Here is a 17,252-nt window from a genome sequence, read left to right on the forward strand (position 1 = left end):
AGTTGTCGTTGTGGCTGTATTAATGTTGCGGCTGCTATAGCAGGTATTATTATTATTAGTTTGACGAACATGCGTCTGAACCTCGAATTTTATAAGGTAATGATCGGACAATACTTTAGTATACGGGAGTATCGTAACTTTGGAAACGGTGATGCCCCTGACAAGCACTAGGTCTATCGTATTACCGTTGCAATGCGTGGGTTCATTTATTATTTGTGTGAGACCACAGCTATCAATTACAGTCTGGAGCGCTACGCACGGTGGGTCCGATGGGGTATTCATATGGATATTAAAGTCCCCCATTATGATTATATTATCGGCGTGTGTCACTAGATCAGCAACGAACTCTGAGAATTCATTAATAAAGTCCGAATAGGGCCCTGGGGGGCGGTAGATAACAGCCAGGTGTAGAGGCAGCGGTGTGACAGACCTCATAGTAAGCACCTCAAACGATTTATATTTATTATTTATGTTAGGACTAAGGTTAAAGTTTTTGTTGTATATTAGTGCGACCCCCCCACCCCTTTTGAGCGGACGGGCAATATGCGCATGTGTAAAGTTAGGAGGACATGCCTCATTTAGCGCAAAAAAGTCGTTTGGTTTAAGCCAGGTTTCGCTGAGACCGATGACGTTAAGATTGTTGTCTCTGATAATATCATTAACTAACAACGTTTTAGGAGACAATGATCTTATGTTTAAAAAACCTATATTATAGGTAGTGGGCTGTTTTAGGGAGTTTTTGATCAAATTATCCGTAGTAGCAATATTAATAATGTTGTGTTTATTATGCCCAGTGCATTTAGTATAGTTACGACCATATCTAGGAATTGATACGACAGGAATTTTCCGATTGTTTGATTGTTGCTTTGATAAACTGCACGCATCATGGTTAGCCACCTCAGTAACGGGGATTTTCCGATTGTTTGTTTGTTGCTTTGATAAACTGCACGCATCATAGTTAGCCACCTCGGTAACGGGGATTTTCCGATTGTTTGTTTGTTGCTTTGATAAACTGCACGCATCATAGTTAGCCACCTCAGTAAAACACATGTCCAACTCTGAAACACTCAAAGCAGAAAAAACTTGTTCTAATTTAACTGACTCCTTACCCAGACCAGTAGTCTCGCATTTTCCATCTAAATCCGTCTTCGGGATGGAGGAAAGTGGTGTTCTGTGGGGATTAACCTTCTGCTTTGTTTTAAGCCCCGCTCGGCATCCGCGTTTCCTATCACACCGCTGGCGTCTGCTCCGTAGACGGCCCCCGCTGCTACTAGACTCCCCTGCTTCACAGGCCGCTGGATGTAGCCGCCGATGTATTCCCATGCTAGTTAGCAAGTTTAGCACGCCCGCGTCTATCAGTCCAAAACGGCCCGATTCGTCCACATCCAGAAGTGTCTGGCGGTCGTACGTGATCACGGAGTGACCACGATGCGAGCCAGCCATAAAGTTTGTATGGGCCCTGACTACTAATAATCAGTATGGGCCCTGACTACTAATAACCGGTATGGTCCCCGACTACTAATAATTGGTACTGGCCCCGACTACTAATAATTGGTATGGGCCCTGACTACTAATAATCAGTATGGGCCCTGACTACTAATAACCGGTATGGTCCCCGACTACTAATAATTGGTACTGGCCCCGACTACTAATAATTGGTATGGGCCCTGACTACTAATAATCAGTATGGGCCCTGACTACTAATAACCGGTATGGTCCCCGACTACTAATTATTGGTATGGGCCTCTACTACTATTAATCGGTATCGAACCTGACTACTAATATACGGTATGGGCCCTGACTACTAATATACGGTATGGGCCCTGACTACTAATATACGGTATGGGCCCTGACTACTAACATACGGTATGGGCCCTGACTACTAACATACAGTACGGGCCCTGACTACTAATATACGGTATGGTCCCCGACTACTAATAATTGGTACTGGCCCCGACTACTAATAATTGGTATGGGCCCTGACTACTAATAATCAGTATGGGCCCTGACTACTAATAACCGGTATGGTCCCCGACTACTAATAATTGGTACTGGCCCCGACTACTAATAATTGGTATGGGCCCTGACTACTAATAATCAGTATGGGCCCTGACTACTAATAATCGGTATGGGCCCTGATTACTAGCATACGGTAGTCCCTGACTACTAATATACGGTATGGTCCCCGACTACTAATAATTGGTACTGGCCCTGACTACTAATAATCGGCATGGGCCCTGACTACTAATAACCTGTATGGTTCCCGACTATTAATAATTGTTATGGGTTTCGACTACTAATAATCGGTATCGACCCTGACTACTAATATACGGTATGGGCCCTGACTACTAATATACGGTATGGGCCCTGACTACTAATATACGGTATGGGCCCTGACTACTAATAATCGGTATGGGCCCTGACTACTAACATACGGTAGTCCCTGACTACTAACATACGGTAGTTCCTGACTACTAATATACGGTATGGTCGCCGACTACTAATAATTGGTACTGGCCCTGACTACTAATAATCGGTATCGACCCTGACTACTAATATATGGTATGGGCCCTGACTATTAATATATGGTATGGGCCCTGACTACTAATAGGGCCCACACCAATTGACTACTAATAATCGGTACGGGCCCTGACTACTAATAATCGGTACGGGCCCTGACTACTAATAATCGTATTGTACTGACTACTCATAATCAATAACGGCCCTGACTACTGATAATCGGTACAGACCCTGACTACTAATAATCAGTATGGGCCCTGACTACTAATAATCAGTATCAGCCCTGCCTACTAATAATCTGTATCGGCCCTGACTACAAATAATCTGTATCGGCCCTGACTACAAATAATCTGTATCGGTACTGACTACTAATAATCAGTATCAGCCCTGACTACTAATAATCCGTATGGGCCCTGACTGATAATAATCGGTATCGGAACTGACTACTTATAATCGGTATCGGTACTGACTACTAATAATTGGTATGGGCCCTCACTACTAATAATCGATATCAGCCCTGACTACTAATAATCGGTATCGGTACTGACTATTAATAATTGGTATTGGTATTGGGGCGGCATAGCTCGGTTGGTAAAGTGGCCGTGCCAGCAACTTGACGGTTGCAGGTTCGATTCCCGTTTCCGCCATCCTAGTCATTGCCGCTGTGTCCTTGGGCAAGACACTTTACCCACCTGCTCCCAGTGCCACCCACACTGGTTTAAATGTAACTTAGATATTGGGTGTCACTATGTAAAGTGCTTTGAGTCACTCAAGAAAAGCGCTACATAAATATAATTCACTTCCCTTATAATTGGTATGGGCCCTCACTACTAATAATCGGTATCAGCCCTGACTACTAATAATCTGTATGGGCTCTGACTACTAATAATCGTTATCGGTACTGACTACTAATAATCGGTACCGGTACTGACTACTAATAATCGGTATGGGCCCTGACTACTAATGAAGATGTGCACAGTTTGTCAGCAATGAAGTGAAGAATGACGGTCAAATGTCAAGTTCCTTGAAAGAGTAGAGTGGCACCAAACGCTGGATGACCAACTGAATGTCTTCTTGGTCTTCAAGGTTTATCAAGAAGCAGGGCCTGGATCGACTCTTCCATGAGTGTGACAACCACATGTGGCGCCTGGGAGTCCGGACCATCCCAGACGGCCTGGAAGTCTCCGGTGGCTCGGATTGGTTTGCACTCACCCGCCGCTTCGTGGACTATGTCATCAACTCCCAGGATGACTTGGTTTCGGGGCTGAAGCTGTTCTATTCTTACGCTCTGCTCCCTGCTGAGGTGAGTGGACACGTCGCCATGTCTCAGCATGACACTTAGTTTCTTCCACCTGTCTCACACGGTGACCATGTCACCAGTCCTTCTATATTTGGGGTTGACCATGCCACCTCGTTGTTTTAAAACGGTTCCATCCGATACAGTTCAATGAGTTTAAATGAACTTTTGATGAAACACAAATCAAGCAGTGTGAGTGTGAAATAAATAGTGGACAGTGGACACTGCAGGTGAAGTGTCCTTTTTGCTAGGTGGCATTTGTTTTTAATTGACATAATTGACATAATAATTGGCATAAAAATTGACATGATTGGCATGATTATTGACATGATAATTGTTGGCATAATAATTGACATGATACTGGTTGACATGATAATTGACATGATGATTTACATAATTGACATAATAATTGACATGGTAATTGACATTATTTACATGATAATTGACATAGTTGACATGATAATTGATATAACTGACATGATAATTGACATAATCGATACAATAATTTACATGATAATTGACATAATCGATATAATAATTTACATGATACTTGACATAATTGAAATGATAATTGACATAATCTATATAATAGTTGACATAATAATTGAAATAATTGGCATGACAATTGACATGATAGTTGTTGGCACGTTGGCATGATAGTTAACATGGTAATTGACAATGGATATAAATTATGATAATTGACATATTTGACATAGTCGATATAATAGTTGACATAACTGACATAATAATTGACATAATATACATGACAATTGACATGACAGTTGTTGGCACAATCATTGGCATGATAGTTAACATGGTAATTGACAATGGATATAAATTATTATAATTGACATATTTGATATACATGCTAATTGATATCATAATTAACTTGATAATTGATATAATTGGCATGATGATTGACATGATAAATGACATAACAGACAAAATTGACTTGATAATTGACATAGTTGACATGATAATTGATATAACTGACACGATAATTGACTTAATTGATATAATAATTTACATGATAAATGACATAACTGACATAATTGACATGATAATGGACATAATCGATATAATAGTTGACATAACTGACATCATAATTGGCATGACAATTGACATGATAGTTGTTGGCACGGTCATTGGCATGATAGTTAACATGGTAATTGACAATGGATATACAATATGATGATTGACATTTCACAGTCGATATAATAGTTGACATGATAATTGACATGCTAATCATAATTTACGTTAATTGACAATTTATATAACAGACATAATTTACATGATAATTGATATAACTGACACGATAATTGACATAATTGATACAATAATTTACATGATTAATGACAATTTATATAATTTACATGATACTTGATATAATTGCCATGTTAATTGACATAATCGATATAATAGTTGACATAACTGACATAAAAATGTACATAATTGATATAACAATTGATGTAATTGACTTGATAATTGATATAATAATTGGCCTGATGATTGAAATAACAGACATGATTTACATGATAATTGACATAGTTGACATGATAATTGACATAATTGATATAATTTACATGATACTTGACATAATTGACATGATAATTGACATCGATATAATAGTTGACATAACTGACATAATAATTGACATAATTGGCATGACAATTGACATGATAGTTTTCGGCACGATCATTAACATGGTAATTGAAAATGGATATAAATTATGATTGACACATTTGACATAGTCGTTATAATAGTTGACATGATAATTGACATGCTAATTGATGTCATAATTAATATGATGATTGACATAATTTATATATCAATTCACATAATTGACTTGATATAATTGATATGATTGATATAATAATTGGCATGATAATTGACATAACAGACATAATTTACATTATAAGTGACATAGTTGACATGATAATTGATATAACTGACACGATAATTGACATAATTGATACAATAATTTACATGATAAATGACATAATTGATATAACAATTGACATAATTGACTTGATATTTGATACAATAATTGGCATGATAATTGACATAATGGACATAATGTGTATGATAATTGACATATTTGACAATCAATATAATAGTTGACATGATAATTGACATGATACTTGATATTATAATTAACATGATCATTGATATAATAATTGACATAATTGATTTGATAATTGATATAGTAATTGACATGATGATTGACATGATAATTGACATAATGGACATAATTTATATGATAATTGACATATTTGACAATCGATATAATAGTTGACATGATAATTGACATGCTACTTAATAATTGATATAATAATTGGCATAATGATTGACATAATTAATATAATTTACATGATAACTGACATAATAGGTATAATTAACATAATTGATATAATTTGCATGATAAATGATAGAATAATTTACTGATAATCGACATAATTGACATGAAAATTGACACGATAGTTAAGCAGCTTGAGCGTAGCATTAAAACAAGTGAGAGTGAGTGTAGAGTTAAGCAAACAATGTCGGAATGTTGTTTTGTTCTTGGGTGTTCCTGTCGTTCAAATAGAGAGATAGGAAAGAGTCCAAAAAGAAGTGATTCACGAAGGTAATAAAGTCAGGGAAAGACAAAATGGCTGTCAAAATATCCCTTTCATCATCTAGTCGAATACAATCGTACACTGCCCGTGTCTGCAGTGATCACTTTGTAAAATGTTTGTTTGAACATTTGATTTGTTTGAGAAACTTTCTGTAATTCAATCGTCTTTATTGTAGTAGCGTTAGAGAGCAGAACTAAACGTAGAGAAAGGACGATTAGTTTGTGTTCTTTTGTGGCTGCTATGCCTAAATATACCTAGAAGACCTGCTTGTGCAAATAAACTAACGTCATGTTAAGTCCTAGTAATAAATATTGTGATTGTTGGTCCAATCTACCCTATTTTCATTGTCCTATTTCACAACAAAGTAAAAGCTTAGTTGTTGTTGTGCAGAAGAGACAAGATCTTTATTCTACATGGATGACCACATTATAGCGTCTTTGGTGATATTTGTTAGCATGAAGAAAATATCCTTCATAGTATTAATAAATAACAGTATGTACCGTATTTTTCAGATTATAAATCGCTCCGGCGTATACGTCGCACCGGCCGAAAATGCATAATAAAGAAGGAAAAAAACATATATACGTCACACTGGAGTATAAGTCGCATTTTTGGGGGATATTTATTTGATAAAATCCAACACCAAGAATAGACATTTGAAAGGCAATTTAAAATAAATAAAGAATAGTGAACAACAGGCTGAATAAGTGTACGTTATATGACGCATAAATAACCAACTGAGAAGGTGCCTGCTATGTTCACGTAACACATTCTGGTAAGAGTCATTCAAATAACTATAACATATAGAACATGCTATACCTTTACCAAACAATCTGTCACCCCTAAGCGATAAATCCGATGAAATTTTCTTCCTCAATGTCGCTTCTAAAAAACTCTGCCAACTTCTCTTGTCGTTTTCTGCTTCATATTTCACTACGTCCAGCTTGTAATCTGCAGTAGATTTCCTTTTCGGTCCCATTTTTGTTCAGCCCTTCTCAGTTTTTATAAGTTACCGCCAACGATGAAATGATCCATTGTAATAGCTAAGGCAGTAGCATATAGTAGTTTGCATCCTATGACCCACAATGCACTTCTGCCATGACCCTCCCTCGCCAAATTTTTATTGGTGGACGCGTGTGTGACGATTGCTGACATTTTCTTCGTCTCTTCCGCGAATGAGATAAATAATATTATAAGCATATCTCGCACCCCCAGCCAAACCATGAAAAAAACTGTGACTTATAGTCCGAAAAATACAGTACTTAATCTTGATATCGCTAGCAAACATTGCTGAACAACAGATTAAGAATGAGAGAAAATATCAACTTCACAGCATAAAAACAACTACAGACATGAAGTAGATGAGACTAATATTTGTAGCAGGAAATCAACTGCAAACAGACTTTTTCTCATTCGCGTCATGATCACAGCAGCACGGCACTCGTTACGTCAGTCAATTTAGTTACTTAGCGATGCACCAATAAGTCCATCGTTGTCTTTCACAGATTAATGTTTTATTTGTGGACCCCTCAGATGTAAAGACATGATGTGCCTCCAATCTTTTTTATTTAAATCCTTGTGTCAAATGAAGTGAGATAGCAGTAACCTCTTGGTGATGATAAATGGTTTAAATCTTTCAAACATTATTTTTGTTAAGAATGTAAAAATCCTCTACATCCCATTTTAAATATTTGTTCCTGATGGCTTTAATATTTGCCTCTAAACCTTTCAAAACAGGCCCAAATCTGCACGTTGCAGGTAAATAAACAGTAGCCTCGAAAGGCTTAGCCTGAAACCCAGAAGTGCCTGTAGGTCACGAGATATTAAGGGAACGATGTATCAATGAATTAGGTACACAAACAAGCATGTAAACAACAAGTGATGGCCAATGCATTCACATCTTATTTGAATAACTGCGTTGTTATTAGATATGTCCAATAATATCGAACTATTATCGGCCGATAAATGCTTTAAAACGCCATCCATCCATTTTCTCCCGCATATTCCCCTTTGGGGTCGTGGGGGGCGCTGGTGCCTGTCTCAGCTATAATGGGGCGGAAGGCGGTGTACACCCTGGATAAGTTGCCACCTCATCGCAGTGCTTTAAAATGTAAAATCGGAAATGATCGGTATCAGTTTCAAAAAGTAAAATTCATGACTTTTTAAAACGCCGCTGTACGGAGTGATACACGGACGTCGGGAGAAGTACAGAGCAGTTGCGTCTCCCAGTCATACTTGCCAACCCTCCCAAATTTCAGTGCCCTTCCCGAAAATCATCTTCAGGAGCAACTATTCTCCCAAATATCTCCCAATTTCCACCCAAACAACAATTTTGGAGGTATGCTTTAAAGGCACTGTCTTTGCGTGCCGGCCCAATTACATAACATCTACGGCTTTTCACACACACAAGTGAATGCAATGCATACTTGGTCAACAGCCATACAGGTCACACTGAGGGTGGCCGTATAAACAACTTTAACACTGTTCCAAATATGTGCCACACTGTGAAGCCACACCAAACAAGAATGACAAACACATTTCGCACCTTAACACAACAGAGCAGATACCCAACACCCCTTGCAGCACTAACTCTTCTGGGACGATACAATATACATCCCCCGCTACTCCCCGCCCCCCACCACCTCACCCCCGCCCACCTCAACCTCCTCATGCTCTCTCAATATGCTGTTTTGAAGCATATTAAAAAAAATAATGCACTTTGTGACTTCAATAATAAATATGGCAGTGCCATGTTGGCATTTTTTTCCATAACTTGAGTTGATTTATTTTGGAAAACCTTGTTACATTGTTTAATGCATCCAGCGGGGCATCACAACAACATTAGGCATAATAATGTGTTCATTCCACGACTCTATATATCGGTATCGGTAATTAAGAGTTGGACAATATCAGAATATCGGCAAAAAAGCCAGTATCGGACATCTCTAGTTGTTGTTCATGTTTACCAATTTGGGGAATACCGTATTTTTTGGACTATAACTCACAGTTTTTTTCATAGTTTGACATATAGTGCGACATATACTCTGAGCGACTTATGTGTGAAATTATTAACACATTACCGTAAAATATCACATAATATTATTTAGCTCATTCAAGATTTTATGGGATTTATCGATTAGGAGTGACAGATTGTTTGGTAAAGGTATAGCAGTTGTGATCAAAATTATTCAACCCCCACACAATTTTGGTGTTTTTGCAAGTTGGACATTAATTCCGTATTTTGTTTATAGTCATATCAAATAAAGATGTGTCAAATAGACAAATGCAACTTAAATTGTAACACTGTATTTTACAAAATACCAAAAAATGATTTTTTCTTAATATGTCATTGACAAAATGATTCAACCCCCTAGTTCCATGCATCTTTAGTACTTAGTAGAACAGCCTTTGGCAGTAATGACATCCTTCAAAGGTGATACATAAGCGGACACAAGCTTCTTGCAAGCATCTACAGGTATTTTAGCCCATTCCTCTTGGGCAAAGGCCTCCAGTTCATTCATATTCTTGGGCTTGCGTGCTGCAACTGCCTTCTTCAAGTCCCACCGCAGCTTTTCTAGAAGATTTAGGTCTGGCGACTGTGAAGGCCATTCCAGAGTCTTCCAGCGCTTCTTCTGCAACCACTCTGATGTTGATTTGGAGGTATGCTTGGGATCCTTGTCCTGTTGGAAGGTCCAACGTCTCCCAAGCCTCCGCTTCGTCACTGACTCCATGACATTTGCAGCTAATATATCCTGCTAGGAAATATAATTCATAATTGCCTTGCACGCACTGGAGATTCCCGGTACCTGAGGCAGAGAAACAGCCCCACAGCATGATTGACCCCCCACCATGCTTAACAGTAGGCAAGGTGTTCTTCTCCTTGTAAGCTTCATTTTTTTCTCCTCCAGACATAACGTTGATTCATAGGCCCAAAGAGTTCCAGTTTTGTCTCGTCACTCCATAGAACGGTTTCCCAAAACCTTTGGGGTTTGTCCAGATGATTTTTGGCATACTGGAGTCTATTTTTCTTGTGCCTGGTAGTCAGAAGTGTGGTGCGGCTGGGAGTACTGGCATGGAGGCCTTCATCTCGTAGTGCGTGCCTTATTGTCCGGGACGAAACCTGCGTTCCCCCCTCTGCAATGTCCTGTTGTAGTTCCTCAGCTGTTACCCGGGGGTTTTTCACCACTGTACACACACAGCATCCTCTTTCTACCACGTCCAGGTAGTGTTTCCACTGTGCCTTTAGCTTTAAACTTGCGAATTATGCTCCCAACTGTGTCTCTTGGAATTTGTAATGTCTTTGCTATTTTCTTATATCCATATCCTTTCTTATGAAGAGAAATGACGTCCGGTCTTGACTTCTTTGACCACTCCCTTGACTTCACCATGTTGCAAATACACCATTGACCATCTACAAGAAGCTGAGCGTCACAGTCTTTTTCAATCAGTTTAATTGTTGCTCGTTATGGTTCTAATCACATCTACAGGTGTTTTCAACACCTTATTGAAAATACCTTATTCAAATTCTGTTCTTAAGACTTATGATTTTCAAGAGGTTGAATAATTTTGTCAATGACATATTAAGAAAAATGTCCTTTTTTGGTATTTTGCAAAATACCGTTTTACAATTTAAGTTGCATTTGTCTATTTGACACATCTTTATTTGATATGGCTATAAACAAAATACGGAATAAATGTCCAACTTGCTAAAACACCAAAATTGTGTGGGGGTTGAATAATTTTGATCACAACTGTATATGTTATAGTTATTTGAATGACTCTTACCATAATATGTTACGTTAACATAGCAGGCTCCTTCTCAGTTGGTTATTTATGCGTCATATAACGTACACTTATTCAGCCTGTTGTTCACTATTCTTTATTTATTTTAAATTACCTTTCAAATGTCTATTCTTGGTGTTAGATTTTATCAAATAAATTTCCCCACAAAATGCGACTTTTACTCCAGTGCGACTTATATATGTTTATTTCCTTCTTTATTATGCATTTTCGGCAGGTGCGACGTATACTCCGGAGCGACCTGTAGTCCGAAAACTACGGTAATTCCCTGAACACAGGAGGTCTGTGAGGGCAAAGGATTTCAAAGAAGAGTAAACACTAATTTTTGCTTTTGTTTAGTTCTTGTGTACTATCGACTTTGCTTTGCTCAAACAATTGTGTGTAGCAAAAGAGGATGAAAGCACTCACTATACAAACTTTACAGTTAATACACCCTGCAGCAACATTCTTTACAAACAACCAGGGCTTTCAAAATGAATGTGTTAATGCGGACTAATCCATCATCATCATCATCATTATATATCTAATGTGAAGTTGTCACATTGTGTAAATGGTAAATAAAAACAGAATACAATGATTTGCAAATCCTTTTCAACTTTTATTCAATTAGATAGACTGCAAAGACAAGATATTTGGGTCAAATGCAGAGGAAACATTTCACCACACCTAGTGTGTGTTTGAGAATCATTGGTACTTTAATTTTAACTTTATATTTAACGTTCGAACTGGTAAACGTTGTTATTTTTTGCAAATGTTGGCTCATTTGTAATTTGATGCCGGCAACATGTTTCAAAAAAGCTGCCACAAGTGGCAAAAAAACTCTTAGAAAGTTGAGTAATGCTCATCAAAGACTTATTTGGAACATCCCACAGGTGAACAGGCTAATTGGGAACAGGTTTGGCGGCATGATTGTGTCATTCACAAACAAGGATGGGCAAGTTGTCCAAAAGTTTTAGAACAACATTTCTCAACCAGCTATTGCAAGGAATTTAGGGATTTCACCCTCTACGGTCCGTAATATCATCAAAAGGTTCAAAGAATCTGGAGAAATCACTGCACGTAAGCGGCAAGGCCCGTGACCTTGGATCCCTCAGGCGGTACTGCTTCAAAAAGCGACATCACTGTGTCAAGGATATCACCACATGGGCTTTGGAACACTTCAGAAAACCACTGTCAGTAACTACAGTTGGTCGCTACATCTGTAAGTGCGAGTTAAAACTCTATTGTGCAAACCTAAAGCCATTTATCAACAACACCCAGAAACGCTTCGCTGGGCCCGAGCTCATCTAAGATGGGCTGATGCAAAGTGGAAAAGTGTTTGTGGTCTGATGAGTCCACATTTCAAATAGTTTTTGGAAACCGTGGACCAAAAAGTTAAAGTAACACCAGGCGCAAAGTGTAAAAGCCAGCATGTGTGATGGTATGGGGGTGCATTAGTGCCCAGGGCATGGGTAACTTACACATCTGGGAAGGCACCATTAATGCTGAAAGGTACATACAGCTTTTGGAGCAACATATGTTGTTATCGTGGACGCCCCTGCTTATTTCAGCAAGACAATGCCAAACCACGTGTTACAACAGCCTGGCTTCATAGTAAAAGAGTTAGGGTACTAGATTGGCCTGCCTCTAGTCCAAACCTGTCTCCCAGTGAACATGTGTGGCGCATTATGAAGCCTAAAATACCACAACAGAGACCCCGGACTGTTGAACAACTTAAGCTGTACATCAAGCAAGAATGGGAAAGAATTCCACCTGAAAAGATTCAGTTCTCGAATGTTTAAAAGGAAATGCCGTGTGACATAGTGGTAAAAATGCCCCTGTGCCAACTTTTTTGCAATGTGTTGCTGCCATTAAGTGAATGATTATTTGCACAAAAAAAGTGTTTTTCTCAGTTCCAAACCTAAATATCTTGTCTTTGCGGTCCATTCAATTGAATGTAAGTTAAAAATGATTTGCAAATGATTGTATTCCCCTCTTATTTACCATTTACACATCGTGAAAAATTCACTGGTTTTGGATTTTGTATCATAGGAATTAAAAATCAATGATATTCAATTGTTATTAACTGAAATGAATCCTCACCACCCATGTGATTAATTAGATAGAACATCTAAGTTGTTGGACAGCAGTAAAAAAAAGAACCCTCCTGTTAAATACTTTCTTTCGTCCCTCTTCTCAGTCCTTCTTCCACACGGTGCTCGGCAACAGTCACATGTGCGACAGCCTGGTGGACAATAACCTCCGTGTGACCAACTGGAACCGTAAGCTGGGCTGTAAATGCCAGTACAAGCACATTGTGGATTGGTGCGGCTGCTCCCCCAACGACTTCAAACCCCAGGACCTCATTCGCATTCAGGTGAGTGTGAGTCGCGTGCGCCCATGTTGTGTTACCGCCAGGGCCGGACAATTCATCACGTTTCCATTTCGCCTTCTCGCCATCGTAAAGCTTTTATAATCGCAAAAACGATTATCTGGCTGCGCCATGTGCACGCAAACGCTTGTGACGGATGAGTGAGTGAAAACAAGACCACGTCCACGAGACGTTTGGATGTTACCACTTTTTACTTGACACAGCACTAGTATGCCTCATCAATATTTACTAGGCCCAACAAAAAATGCGAGGCATTTCCGTGCTCACGTAACCGCGCACGGAGTCACAGAATTGGCCAACAAAACAAAATCCAGTGTTAATAAAACGTGAAAAATCCAGTGTTAATTAAACAAAATCCAGTGTTAATTAAACAAAATCCAGTGTTAAATTCAGAATATCCTGGAAATTGACATGCATGTGAAAGAAATGTTGTCATTGTGAGGAGAAGGAACGTGTTTGGGAAAATAGTCATTCATCCTCGAAACATGTACCATGTAACATGTAACATGTACCATGAATTGATTAATGTAGACCCCGACTTAAACAAGTTGAAAAACTTATTCGGGTGTTACCATTTAGTGGTCCATTGTACGGAATATGTACTGAACTGTGCAATCTACTAATAAAAGTATCAATCAATCAATCAAAACACATCCTGAACTAAACAATGTGGAGACGGCAACTTGAAAACAGGAAACTAAAGCTAGCAAAAAACAATCCATACACACACACACAACGCGTCTCATATGTCGTGTTGTTGTGAACGACATCATGGATGTAACATCAATGTACAAACAATCATACACACACAACACATCTCATATGTTGTGTTGTTGTGAACGACATCATGGATGTAACATTATGTACAAGCAATCACACACACACAACACATCTCATATGTTGTGTTGTTGTGAACGACATCATGGATGTAACAATGTACAAACAATCACACACACACAAAACATCTCATATGTTGTGTTGTTGTGAACATCATGGATGTAACATCAATGTAAAAACAATCATACACACACAACACATCTCATATGTTGTGTTGTTGTGAACGACATCATGGATGTAACATTGTGCAATCATACACACCCAACACATCTCATCTGTTGTGTTGTTGTGAATGACATCATGGATGTCACATTAATGTACAAACAATCATACACACACAACACATCTCATATGTTTTGTTGTTGTGAACGACATCATGGATGTAACATTGTGCAATCATACACACCCAACACATCTCATCTGTTGTGTTGTTGTGAATGACATCATGGATGTCACATTAATGTACAAACAATCATACACACACAACACATCTCATATGTTTTGTTGTTGTGAACGACATCATGGATGTAACATTGTGCAATCATACACACCCAACACATCTCATCTGTTGTGTTGTTGTGAACGACATCATGGATGTAACATCAATGTACAAACAATCATACACACACAACACATCTCATCTGTTGTGTTGTTGTGAACGACATCATGGATGTAACATCAATGTACAAGCAATCATACACACACAACACATCTCATCTGTTGTGTTGTTGTGAATGACATGGATGTAACATTATGTACAAACAATCATACACACACAACACATCTCATATGTTGTGTGGTTGTGAACAACATCATGGATGTAACATCAATTTACAAACAATCATGCACACACAACACATCTCATATGTTGTGTTGTTGTGAACGACATCATGGATGTAACAACAATGTACAAACAATCATACACACACAACACATCTCATATGTTGTGTTGTTGTGAACGACATCATGGATGTAACATCAATGTACAAACAATCATACACACACAACACATCTCATATGTTGTGTTGTTGTGAACAACATCATGGATGTCACATTAATGTACAAACAATCATACACACACAACACATCTCATATGTTTTGTTGTTGTGAACGACATCATGGATGTAACATTGTGCAATCATACACACCCAACACATCTCATCTGTTGTGTTGTTGTGAATGACATCATGGATGTCACATTAATGTACAAACAATCATACACACACAACACATCTCATATGTTTTGTTGTTGTGAACGACATCATGGATGTAACATTGTGCAATCATACACACCCAACACATCTCATCTGTTGTGTTGTTGTGAACGACATCATGGATGTAACATCAATGTACAAACAATCATACACACACAACACATCTCATCTGTTGTGTTGTTGTGAACGACATCATGGATGTAACATTATGTACAAGCAATCATACACACACAACACATCTCATCTGTTGTGTTGTTGTGAATGACATGGATGTAACATTATGTACAAACAATCATACACACACAACACATCTCATATGTTGTGTGGTTGTGAACAACATCATGGATGTAACATCAATTTACAAACAATCATGCACACACAACACATCTCATATGTTGTGTTGTTGTGAACGACATCATGGATGTAACAACAATGTACAAACAATCATACACACACAACACATCTCATATGTTGTGTTGTTGTGAACAACATCATGGATGTAACATCAATGTACAAACAATCATACACACACAAAACATCTCATATGTTGTGTTGTTGTGAACGACATCATAGATGTAACATCAATGTACAAACAATCATACACACACAACACATCTCATATGTTGTGTTGTTGTGAACGACATCATGGATGTAACATTAATGTACAAACAATCATGCACACACAACACATCTCATTTGTTTGTGTTGTTGTGAACGACATCATGGATGTAACATTATGTACAAACAATCATACACACACAACACATCTCATCTGTTTGTGTTGTTGTGAACGACATCATGGATGTAACATCAATGTACAAACAATCATACACACAACATCTCATGTTGTGTTTTTGTGAACGACATCATGGATGTAACATCAATGTACAAACAATCATACACACACAACACATCTCATATGTTGTGTTGTTGTCAACGACATCATGGATGTAAGATTAATGTACAAACAATCATGCACACACAACACATCTCATTTGTTTGTGTTGTTGTGAACGTCATCATGGATGTAACATTATGTACAAACAATCATACACACACACAACCTCATATGTTGTGTTGTTGTGAACAACATCATGGATGTAACATTAATGTACAAACAGTCATACACACACAACACATCTCATCTGTTGTGTTGTTGTGAACGACATCATGGATGTAACATTAATGTACAAACAATCATACACACACAACACATCTCATCTGTTGTGTTGTTGTGAATGACATCATGGATGTCACGTTATGTACAAAGAATCATACACACACAACACATCTCATATGTTGTGTTGTTGTGTACAACATCATGGATGTAATATCAATGTACAAACAATCATACACACACAACACATCTCATATGTTGTGTTGTTGTGAACGACATCACGGATGTAACATCAATGTACAAACAATCATGCACACACAACATATACCATATGTTGTGTTGTTGTGAACGTCATGGATGTAACATTATGTACAAACAATCATACACACACAACACATCTCATATGTTGTGTTGTTGTGTACAACATCATGGATGTAATATCAATGTACAAACAATCATACACACACAACACATCTCA

The 17,252-nt window shown here is 38.1% G+C and overlaps 1 protein-coding gene across 1 annotated transcript in view; it reads left to right on the forward strand.

Annotated features, from left to right (window-relative positions):
- The window catches only part of xylt2 (xylosyltransferase II), a 72,133-nt gene that overhangs the window by 39,385 nt on the left and 15,496 nt on the right, over positions 1-17,252 (forward strand). Inside the window, exons 6-7 of the mRNA XM_061884252.1 lie at positions 3,607-3,823; positions 13,415-13,591. Of these exons, the coding sequence (XP_061740236.1) occupies positions 3,607-3,823; positions 13,415-13,591 (394 nt within the window). The remainder of the gene's footprint in view (positions 1-3,606; positions 3,824-13,414; positions 13,592-17,252) is intronic.

The sequence above is a fragment of the Nerophis ophidion genome, linkage group LG23, assembly GCF_033978795.1.
Source record: "Nerophis ophidion isolate RoL-2023_Sa linkage group LG23, RoL_Noph_v1.0, whole genome shotgun sequence".
NCBI classification, from domain to species: Eukaryota; Metazoa; Chordata; class Actinopteri; order Syngnathiformes; family Syngnathidae; genus Nerophis; species Nerophis ophidion.